General features: G+C 44.2%; 1 protein-coding gene across 1 annotated transcript; it reads right to left on the bottom strand.

The window, feature by feature from the left end:
* Positions 1-339: 339 nt before the first annotated feature.
* On the bottom strand, positions 340-1,674 carry LOC306664371 (sperm motility kinase 2B-like; the record flags this gene model as incomplete). The annotated part of the gene is made up of 1 exon (XM_079145181.1): positions 340-1,674. The coding sequence occupies one exon, from the start codon at positions 1,672-1,674 to the stop codon at positions 340-342; it is 1,335 nt and encodes a 444-aa protein (XP_079001307.1).
* Positions 1,675-12,130: the final 10,456 nt, after the last annotated feature.

Here is a 12,130-nt window from a genome sequence, read left to right as displayed (position 1 = left end):
ATTATACAGTTTGTGAGGAAGAGAAATTCATTCAGAAGCATGTCTGCCATCCCAGAAGCCAGGGAGGAAGGCCAGGGAAGAGCAGGGCAGGGGGAGGTGTCCAAGGGCAGAGTCTCTGATGTGTGTGGCAGGTGGGGGCAGAGGAGAGTCCTGGTGGGGGCAGAGGAGAGTCGCGGGGGATCCAGATGGGCTGTGGGTTGGTATCCGAGAATCGGGAAGCCGAACCAGGTGGCACGCCTCACTGCTGAAGCTGCTTGAGTGCAGCCCTGACAGGTGCCAGTCCACCGTGTCAGGATGCTCAGAGCTGGGGGTCTTCTGGCCGACCGTCAGTCTGTCTGATCAGGGCACGTTCCCTGGAGCCACTGTGGTTTGGAGCCTAGGGAGCCTGCGGCCTCCTTGCATGGGTGCCACTCTTCTGGAGGTGGGCTCGCCGAAGCAGGGCACACAGCAGCACAGCTGCCGGATGCAGGTGGCGATCCTCCTAGTGACCGCCCTCCAGCCCCTGCGGCCGTCAACCGATTGGCCTGAGGAGGGACCCTGGGAGGACGAGCTGGGGCCTTGTGCTACCCGTCTGCTGAGGAGCCTCCAGGGCCTGGGCCTGGGGTGGTCGGGCCTGCGGGGCACAGGGTCTGGCCTGGAGGCTGGGCTGGGAGTGGGGGTGTCCCCATGGAAGAAGCGCAGAGGAATCGCGGGCACACTGGCACTTGCGGTGCCCTTGTGCCCAGATGACTTGTCCTCCTCGGGCTGCCGCTGCTCACGGGGCCCAGGAAGGGCAGGCTCGCTGGCGCACTTGTTGGGATGCATGCTGGGGGGATCCGCGGGGCCTGGCAGAGGCCCGACTACCGGACGGCGCACAGGCCTCACCTGGAGCTCGCAGCCCGCCCCCTGGCTTCGCTGGTGCAGGAGGATAAGATAGGTCCCCATGGCCTCATCGAACTTCCGCTGGTCCAGGGACACCCAGGTGTTGTAGGGGTCGAAGCCCATGTCAAACATGATGGTCATGATGGCGGGGTCAGGGCGCGTGGGCAGCGGCTGGCCGCAAGGACCAGGGGGAGCTTCCTCGCCCTGGCTCAGCCACGGGTGCCCCATTACCTGCTCAAGGGTGGGCCTCTGGGCGGGGTCCACCGTCAGCATCTGCTGGATGAGGCTGCGGGCCTCCTGGGAGAGGTGCGCGGGGAGCTCGTAGCTGGCCTGCACGATGAGCCTCTGCAGGCCCTTGGCCGTGCTCGCCTTAAATGGGCGCCTCCCTGTGAGCATAAGAAAGAGGGTGACCCCCAGGCTCCACACGTCCGCAGGGGGACCCTCGTATTCTTGCTTCAGGACGATTTCAGGGGCACGGTAAGGCAGAGTGCCCCAGAAGCTGTTGAGCTTCTGCCCAGGCCGGACCCTGGCGCTCAGGCCAAAGTCTATGAGTTTGACCTTGCCGCCCCTGTTGTCCACCACGAAGTTCTCCGACTTGAGGTCGAGGTGTGCGATGCCCTGCTCATGGCAGTGGCGCACCGCACACACCATCTGCCTGAAGGTCCTGCGGGCCTTCTCCTCTTTCAGCCCACCTGCCGCTGGGATGTAGTACCTGAGCTCTCCCCCACCTGCGTGCTCCATGACCATGTAGAGGTTGCCCGGGGTCTCGATGACCTGGAACAGCTGAATCACGTATGGGTGCTCCAGGGCCATCAACCACTGTGGTTCCAGTAGGACGGGCTGGTTCCCCTCTGCCTTGGGCACGACTTTCACCACCACCTCTGCCCCGGTGAGGAGATGGCGGGCTAGAAGCACCTGGCTGAAGCCCCCCTGGCCAAGCTCCCTCACGACCTGGTAGTGGTTGGTGAGGGCCGCCTCGAAGCAGGAGCTGGGCCCCTGTGGCCCTACACTAGTCTGACTGCACTGACTGCACATCCTAAAGCCGGAACGACAACTAAGGATGCTAGCTTAAAAAAAAATAACAAACTCAAACAAAAGACCCAAACCAACAACCAAAAGACAAAACAAACAAACAAAACCCAAATCAAAAAAACAACGGCAAAACAGCACCACCCCAACCACCAACCACCAGCCACCAGCCACCAACCACCAAAAACGCTCACTATCTGGGAGTCCGACAGGTCACCACCAAGAGCTTCCTGTACTTATGGACAAAAAACCCAGCCGCAGCCTCCCTCTTATATGGCCGGTGGCTGAACTCCCATCACAGTGGCTCCTTGTGAGGTCACAGCAGGCAATGACCAGGTCACATCCGGCCAGAACCCCCAGTGGTCATCTCACTTTGGGGCCTCCAGGACCTGTCCAGCTCTCATAAGAAGAATAAGAAAGGACCCCACAAGCTTTTGGTTGCAGGGGGTGTGCACACTGAGAGTTACATGTTTAGAGATTCAAACTTGTCAGATCCTTCAGGGCTCTTTTCACTTGGAGTCTGATGAAAATCCCTACTCACTTTGGGCTTTACAGGCCTCATCATATCTACACTCCAAGAATTCAATTCCTACTTCTTCATCTCAGGATGATTGGTGTCAAAGGGAGGTAGCACTTCACTCACATGGTGATGCTCCCACCAAGTGCTCTGTCCCCTAGGATGCTCTAGAGCTTGGCATGAACACCTATGGGGCTGAGAGGGAGGGAGCATTCCTCACCCTTTCCCCACAAGGTTCTCATCAGATTTGGCTCTAGAAACCCTGAATGGCCAAAGGCCCAGGGTTGATACGTTCAAAGTGATAAAGGATAAAATATGGAAGCCAAGATCCTAGAACCAGCAAAGGTGTCCTAATAGATACCTGGGTCCCTTCCTGCCCCTGTGACCGCAGTACCTTAGCGTGGGTAACTTATTAACAACAGCAGTCCACTTCCCACAGTTCTGGAAAGTGGCAAGTTCTAGGTCAAAGCACCCTGTTGCTGTCTCCTCCCATGATGGAGGGTCAGAAGTGTTGAACTCATTCTCTCAAGCCCTCATCTTTGTTTTGTTACTTTGTTTCATTTTTTATTTCTTTTTACATACAGGCCATTGAAGCCAGGGCTTGGGACATGCCAGGCAAATGCTCTCTACCACTCATGTACTTCCAAAGAATTTTTTTTTCAAGACAGAGTCTCAGCGAGTTGCTCAGGTCGGGCTTGCATGTATGACTCTGCGGCCTCCATGTCCCGAGTAGAGAGGATTAGAGCCTGTCATCCTTTGCATGTGAGATGTCCCCCCACCCCACAGGCTCCTCTGCTAGTGCAGGGGTAGTCAGAGCTGAGATGATTGGATTGGGAGAGCTGTAACCTTCAGTCCATCCTAGGTTCAATGGACTGACATTCTGTTTACTCTAGGCAGGTGGAACGTGGCTGGGTAGTCTGGCAGTGGGTCACTGGGGTCATGTCCTGGAAGGGTTTTTCACCCCTGTAACAATTGCCCCACGTTCCTTCTCTCCCTGCTTCTTGGCTGCCCTGAGGAAAGAAGCTTTTCTGCTGGGCCCTTCCCCCATGATGGGCTGCCTCACCTTGGCCCAGAGCAATAGAGTCAGTAATTGATGGAAGGAGACCACTGAAATCTTGAGCCCTGTGTGAATATTTCCTCCTCCAAGTTTTTCTTACTGGGTGAATGGGCCACAGCATTGATAAACTTAATTATTATACAGCCATAGGACATTGTTCCCAACTTGAAAAATGTACTCCTGCGTGTGTGTGTATGTGTGTGTGTGTGTGCATGGGTGTGTGCATTGCTGAGAAGTGAACCGCTTCCTTGGGCAGGCTGGAGAAGCATTCTTAAAGTACATCTCCCATCCCTGGGGTTGGAGCCTCATGGTCTGTCTGCACTCTTGAGGATTTGGTCCCCACTAGATATTCCTGTGTGAGGAGAGTTCCTCAGGCTGACCTGAAGGTCATTGGATGAGGTACTCAGATCTCAATGAAGACAGAAAGGTCTCTGGTAAGGCAAATCTGTGACAATTATAAAAGCCAATGCCACTTGTTTTCTACAAGGTGTAAGAGAATAAGGTAGCAGAAAACCCCCACTCTGTTCTGTATTAAGCACACTGTGTGCACATGTGACATTGTGACATCACTGACTGAGGGATGGGCATGGCGAGGCCCAGCAGCAGCAGCAGCATTCTCTGCACTAGCGATGTTCCTCTGCCACAGGTTCCCATCAGGGTGGTGTTCCTATCTGGTGGGAAATGGAACCCCATGGGAACCACAAAGGAATACTACCTATAGGTCATACCCAAAGGGAGAGGTAAGGGAATCGGTATCTTGGATGTTTGTTTCACTACGCACATCAACTGAACAGGAGAGAAGGTAGTCATGTAACAGCATAAGTCACACTGAAACAAACGTTGCCTGGCCTCCATATCGCGACACAGACCACGCTGACCCATGATTTCTGAGAACCCATAGTCCCTTATAACCCCGCCTTCTATCATTTCATCCTAACTGTCATTTCTGACAAGAGAGACCTCATTCTTGGGTGTGGAGGTTTGACCCTATACTCGTTATTGGGGGATCTAATATGATCCCTAACACTCCCTGGTCCTACCTCTCTGAAGTCCTCTTTAGTAGATGTTGAACATTGTCATGTAATTGTCTACATGAATTCACTCGACCCTATGTCTTTGTTGGTTGTTTCAATCTTGTAGAGGGAGATTTGTCTTGTAGAGGGAGATTTGTGTCTATATTCATGATGGATCTTGGTCTGTCGATTTGGGGTTCTTTGATGGATTTATTCTGCCAGTGTCTTTTCTGGTTTTATGGTTGGGTCATACCAGCTTCATCAAGTACATAGCGAGTTGTTCCCCGGGCTTCTGCTTCCTGGAAATGTTTATATACAATTGGTATTAATTCTGCATCAAATGTGAGGTAGAATTGTCCAGGGATATCATCTCTACCTGAAGACCTTTTGGAAGATATCTGTCTATTAGGAACTTTATGTCCTTGATGGTCACTTGGCTTTTATGTAAGTAGCCCCTTGAGGTGGTTTAAGATGTCCAGTCCCCAAAGCCCATGTGCTCACTCTCCAGGAGACCTCTAGCAGTGGCCAGGAGAGAAGAGATTTGGGGTTCAGAATCTGCGGGACATGGGGTGAAGCACCCAGCCACTGTTGCCACAGGCCAGCCCTCCCCAGGGGCGCACCTCTTCCTTCACTGCTCATGGGATTACGGAGGTGATGCTGGATGGCTGGATGGAACACTCTGGAGTCTCCAATGCCTTCCCAGATGTGTCTTCTCCATCCCTGCCACCCACCCTCTCCACACAGCTCAGCGAGGGTCTTGAAGACAACATTGGAAGACCATTTTGTTAGGAAACTCAACAAGGACTGCATACACATCTTCATGTCATAAAAATTAAAAACAGAATATTTTACAATAGATGAAAATAAAAAATCAACTTTCCTCATCTCTCTTCACTTTATTTACTTTCAGAAAAATTTCCCCCAAAGCGTAATTCTAAAAGAGAGATCATTTGTAAATTTTTATTTTGAAATCTCTTCCCAAGTATGTATTTTGTTAATTTTAAAGTCATTTCGTAGACAAATGTGATTTATATCAATTAATAATCATGGAGTGACTTCTATAGGTAAGAGTTCTCTCAGCCACCGTGGTGTCCAGGGAGAATAAAATGCAGATTATAAGCCATGGTGGTTGTTCTTTGATTTCTAGCGCACTTTAATATAGAGACGGGAGAAGTAAAGAATCGCTTTCCCAGAGTTTCCAGAGTCAACTAGAGGTGGCCATTTGACAGTTTTGGCCAGTGAGGTCCAAGAAGTCTGCTGGAGGTACTCAGGCAAAGCTTTGCTTTGGGAGATGAGGAACCCAAGTGGTCTGCACTGCCTCTTGCTTCCTCAGGCGCTGGGCTTAGCAGGACCACCTGGAGCTCTGGCAGCCTTCTTGCCAACAAGAGCATCACAATGCTTCTGGTCCTGCTGACCCTTAGCTGCAGAGACAGTGTCCTCAGCCACCTCTTCTCAAACTTTGTGTCAGGTGAAAATAGACTCTACCCTTCAAAGCCACCGTAAGAGTTCTGTGACTTGACACCCAAAGCACTTGTAACTGTTAAAACAGCTCACAAAAATGGGTTTTTGGTTTGTTTGGTTATGTGTTGTTTTATGTTTGTACCATGGATTGAACTCAGGGCCACTTGGCCACAGAACCACATCCCCAAAGCTCTTTTGCATTTGATTTAGAGACAGGGTCTCACTGAGTTGCTTAGTGCCTTCTTTAACTGAGAGTGGCCTTGAACTCCTGTCCTCCTGTCTTGGCCTCCCCAGCTGCTTGGATTGCAGAGGTGCCCCTACGCCCTGGCTTCTTCTATTTTTAAAATTGCCTTTTTATTTATTTATTTATTTTATTTAGCATATGCAAAATGTATTATTTATTAAAACATAAGGTGCACACCAAAATACACTAAAATTACCTACCAATTAATTAAGCTAAAATGTCAAGGAATGTCAAAGACATAGTTTAATATATTTATGTACCACCAATCTAGATTAAAGGCATAGGCAGTGAGATTGAGCATGGATTAGTTCAAAAACTGACAGCTTACTAGAATCAAATTAGTTTAAATGTAGTTTTTGCACGAGATTTGGTTTTATGGGTTTTTTTTTTCCCTTTGGCATATACAATTTATTTTTTTAATTTATTTTTATTGTAAACAAATGGGATACATGTTCTTTCTGTTTGTACATGGAGTAACAGCATACCATTTGCATATTCATACATTTACATAGAGTAATGATGTTCGATTCATTCCCTTATTTTTTTCCTTCCCCCCACCCCTCCCACCTCTCTTTTCCCTCTATACAGTCCCTCCTTCCTCCATTCTTCTCCCACTCCTACCCCCCATTACGTGTCATCATCCGCTTATCCGTGAGATCATTGGTCTTTTGGATTTTTGAGATTGGCTTATCTCACTTAACATGATATTCTCCAATTTCATCCATTTGCCTGCAAAAGCCATAATTTTATTTTTCTTTATAGCTGAGTAATATTCCATGTATATATATACCACAGTTTCTTTACCCATTCATCAATTGAAGGGCATCTAGGTTGGTTCCATAGTCTGGCTATTGTGAATTGAGCAGCTATGAACATTGATGTGGCTGTATCTCTGTAGTATGCTGATTTTAAGTCCTTTGGGTATAGGCCAAGGAGTGGGATAGCTGGGTCAAATGGTAGGTCCATTCCAAGTATTCTAAGGAATCTCCATACTGCTTTCCAGAGTGGCTGCACTAATTTGCAGTCCCACCAGCAATGTATGGGTGTACCCTTTTTCCCCACATCCTCTCCAACACCTATTGTTGCTTGTGTTCTTGATAATTGCCATTCTAATTAGGGTGAGATGGAATCTTAGTGTAGTTTTGATTTGCATTTCTCTTATTACTAAAGATGGTGAACATTTTTTCATATGTTTGTTGATTGCTTGTAGATCTTCTTCTGTGAAGTGTCTGTTCATATCCTTAGCCCATTTGTTGATTGGGTTATTTGTATTCTTGGTGTAGAGTTTTTTGAGTTCTTTATATATTCTGGAAATTAGTGCTCTATCTGAAGTATGAGTGGCAAAGATATTCTCCCACTCTGTAGGCTCTCTCTTTGCATTGCTGATAGTTTCCTTTGCTGAGAGAAAGCGATTTAGTTTGAATCTATCCCAGTTATTGACTCTTGCTTTTATTACTTGTGCTGTGGGTGTCCTGTTAAGGAAGTCTGATCCTAAGCCATCAAGGTGAAGATTTGGACCTACTTTTTCTTCCAAAAGACGCAGGGTCTCTGGTCTGATTTCAAGGTCCTTGATCCATTTTGAGTTGAGTTTTGTGCAGGGTGAGAGATAGGGGTTTAGTTTCATTCTGTTGCATATGGTTTTCCAGTTTTCCCAGCACCATTTGTTGAAGAAGCTATCTTTTCTACATTGCATATTTTTGGCACCTTGGTCTAGTATTAGAAAATTGTATTTATTTGGGTTTGTGTCCGTTTTCTCTATTCTGTACCATTGATCTACCTGTCTATTTTGGTGCCAATATCATGCTGTTTTTGTTACTATTGCTTTGTAGTACAGTTGAAGTTCTGGTATTACAATACCCCCTGTTTCATTCTTCCTGCTAAGGATTGCTTTAGCTATTCTGAGTTTCATATTCTTCCAGATGAATTTCATGATTGCTTGCTCTATTTCTGTGAGGTACGTCATTGGGATTTGAACTGAAATTGCATTGAATCTGTATAGCACTTTTGGTAGTATGGCCATTTTGACAATATTAATTCTGCCTATCCAAGAACATGGGAGATCTATCCATCTTCTAAGGTCTTCCTTGATTTCTTTCTTCAGTGTTTTGTAGTTTTCATTGTAGAGATCTTTTACCTCTTTGGTTAGATTGATGCCCAAGTATTTTATTTTTTTTGAGGCTATTGCAAATGGAGTTGTTTTCCTCATTTCCCTTTCAGCTGCTTTGTCGCTTGCATATAAAAATGCTGTAGATTTATGCGTGTTGATTTTATAGCCTGCTATTTTGCTGAATTCATTGATGAGGTCTAGAAGTTTCCTGGAGGAGGTTTTTGGATCCTCTAAATATAGTATCATGTCATCCTCAAATAATGACATCTTAAGTTCCTCTTTTCCTATTCGTATCCCTTTAATTTCTTTAGTCTGCCTAATTGCTCTGGCTAGAGTTTCGAGGACAATGTTGAATAGAAGTGGTGAAAGAGGACATTCCTGTCTTGTTTCTGTTTTTAAAGGGAATGGTTTCAGTTTTTCTCCATTAAGGATGATGTTGGCCATGGGCTTAGCATAAATAGCCTTTACAATGTTCAGGTATGTTCCTACTATCCCTATTTTTTCTAGTGTTTTGAGCATGAAGGGGTGTTGTATTTTGTCAAAGGCTTTTTCTGCGTCAATTGAAATAACCATATGATTCTTATCCTTAAGTCTATTGACATGATGGATTATGTTTATTGATTTACAAATGTTGAACCATCCTTGCATTCCAGGAATGAACCCCACTTGATCATGGTGCACGATTTTCTTAATATGTTTTTGGATACGGTTTGCCAATATTTTGTTAAGGATCTTTGCATCTATATTCATCAAGGATATTGGTCTAAAATTTTCTTTCCTTGATGTGTCTTTTCCTGGTTTGGGTATGAGGGTGATATTAGCTTCATAGAATGAGTTCGGTAGGGTACCCTCCTTTTCTATTTCCTGGAATACTTTGAGAAGTATTGGAATGAGTTCTTCTTTGAAGGTCTTGTAGAACTCGGCTGAGAATCCGTCTGGTCCTGGGCTTTTCTTGAATGGGAGATTTTTAATGGCTTCTTCTATTTCATTGCTTGATATTGATCTGTTTAAATCGTGTATGTCCTCCTGGTTCAGTTTGGGAGGAGCATATGTCTCTAGAACTTTGTCAATGTCTTCGGTACTTTCTATTTTGTTGGAATACAGATTTTCAAAGTAGCTTCTCATTATGTTCTGTATCTCAGTGGTGTCTGTTGTGATATTTCCTTTTGCATCATGTATTTTAGTAATTTGAGTCTTCTCTCTCCTTCTCTTTGTTAGTGTGGCTAAGGGTTTATCTATTTTGTTTACTTTCTCAAAGAACCAACTTTTTGTTATGTCAATTTTTTGAATAGTTTCTTTTGTTTCAATTTCATTGCTTTCAGCTCTGATTTTAATTATTTCCTGTCTTCTAATACTTTTGCTGTTCTTCTTTTTCTTCTTTTTCTAGGACTTTGAGCTGTAATGTTAGGTCATTTAGTTGTTGACTTTTCATTCTTTTCTGGAATGTGCTCCATGCAATGAATTTTCCTCTTAGTACCGCTTTCATAGTGTCCCAGAGATTTTGATATGTTGTATCATCTTTCTCATTGACCTCTAAGAATTTTTTATTCTCCTCTCTGATGTTTCTTGTTATCCATGTTTCATTCAATAGCCTATTATTTAGTTTCCAGGTGTTGGAGTAATTTTTCTTTTTTATTTTGTCATTGATTTCTACTCTCAGTCCATTATGATCTGATAGAACACAAGGCAGTATCTCTATTTTTTGCATTTCCTAAGAGCTGCTTTGTGGCATAACACATGGTCTATTTTTGAGAAGGTTCCATGTGCTGCTGAGAAGAAAGTGTATCTGCTCGTTGATGGATGGAATATTCTATATATGTCTATTAAGTCTAGGTTATTGATTGTGTTATTGAGTTCTATGGTTTCTTTGGTTGGATTTTTTCTGGAAGATCTATCTAGTAGTGACAGCGGTGCATTAAAGTTGCCCAGAATTATTGTGTTGTGGTCTATGTAATTCTTGAAATTGAGAAGGATTTGTTTGATGTACAGGGATACACCATTTTTGGGGGCATAAATATTTACTATCATTATGTCTTCCTGATTTATGGTTCCCTTAAGCAATATGAAATGTCCTTCTTTATCCCTTCTGAATAACTTTGGCTTGAAGTCCACTTTATCTGATATAAGGATGGAAACCCCTGCTTTTTTACTGAGTCCATGTGAGTGGTAGGCTTTTTCCCATCATTTCACCTTTAGTCTGTGGATGTCTTTTTCTATGAGATGAGTCTCTTGCAGGCAGCATATTGTTGGGCCTTTCTTTTTAATCCATTCTGCCAGTCTATGTCTTTTGATTGATGAGTTTAGGCCATTAATGTTCAGGGTTATTATTGAGAAATAATTTGTATTCCCAGTCATTTGGCTTATTTTTGGTTTTTAATTTGGCTTGGTTTCTCCTTTGAGTGCTTTTTCTCTAAGGTAGTTCCTCCCTTTGCTGACCTCCATTGTTGTTTTTCATTTCCTCCTCATGGAATATTTTGTTGAGAACATTCTGTAGCGCAGGCTTTCTATTTGTAAATTCTTTTAACTTTTGTTTATCATGGAAGAATTTCATTTCATCTTCAAATCTGAAGGTTAGTTTTGCTGGGTATAGGATTCTTGGCAACCATGTTCTTTCAGAGCTTGAAATATGTTGTTCCAGGCCCTTCTAGCTTTTAGAGTCTGGATTGAGAAGTTGGCTGCTATCTGTATTGGTCTCCCCCTATATGTAATCTGATGCCTTTCTCTCGCGGCCTTCAAAATCCTATCTTTATTTTGAATGTTAGGCATTTTCATTATAATGTGCCTTGGTGTGGATCTGTTGTGATTCTGTGCATTCGGTGTTCTGTAAGCCTCTTGTATTTGATTTTCCATTTCATTCTTCAGGTTTGGGAAATTTTCTGATATTATTTCAATGAATAGTTTGTTCATTCCTTTGGTTTGTATCTCTGTTCCTTCCTCAATCCCAATAATTCTTAAATTTGGTTTTTTCATGATGTCCCATAGTTCTTGGAGATTCTGTTCATGATTTCTTGTCATCTTCTCTGTTTGGGCAACTTGATTTTCAAGATTAAATATTTTGTCTTCAATGTCTGAGGTTCTGTCTTCCAAGTGGTCTAGTCTTTTGGTGATGCTTTCTATTGAGGTTTTTATTTGGTTTATTGTCTCCTTCATTTCAAGGATTTCCGTTTGGTTTTTTTTGAGAATCTCTATCTCTTTGTTGAAATGATCTTTTGCTTCCTGCAGGTGCTCTTTCAGCTTATTGGTATTATCATTCATTGCCTGCATTTGCTCTCTTATCTCATTCTTTGCTTCGCGAATCATCTTAATCATGTATAATCTGAAGTCCTTTTCTGACATTTCTTCTAACATACTGTCATTGGATTCTATTACTATAGAATCTAGATTTGTTTGGATCATTTTCTTCCCTTGTTTTTTCATGTTGTTCATGTATCTTCCCCTCTAGCAGTGCAGATCTGGGGTATTGCAGATTTCCCCCTATAGGCTTATACTGGCCCTATAGGTTTCCAAAACCCTTTCTTTAAGGGGAGATCAATATTAGCAGTGCCCAAATCAGACACTATGCAAACCTAGACCAAATAGCCCCTATGGAGACAATAACAAAATTGTCATAATAAACAAAATGAGTTCAACTGTTATCTTCAGTAAAACAAACAGGTTTGCAATAAGGTCTGCAGTTTCTAATGGAGGACAAAGAGGATGCAGAGGGATGTAGAATGTGGCTGTTAATGGGATAAGAAAAGAATATACAGAAGTTCTAGAAAATAGAAAGTGTGAGAGTGTAATCAAAAGAAATTGGATGTTAGCATGCAAAGAAGGGAGAAAGAGACTCTGAGGGAACAGG

The sequence above is a fragment of the Sciurus vulgaris genome, assembly GCF_902686455.1.
Source record: "Sciurus vulgaris genome assembly, chromosome: 6".
In the NCBI taxonomy this organism is placed as follows: Eukaryota; Metazoa; Chordata; class Mammalia; order Rodentia; family Sciuridae; genus Sciurus; species Sciurus vulgaris.
The sequence above is the reverse complement of the archived record's forward strand: the minus strand, read 5'-3'. Positions and strand labels throughout refer to the sequence as shown.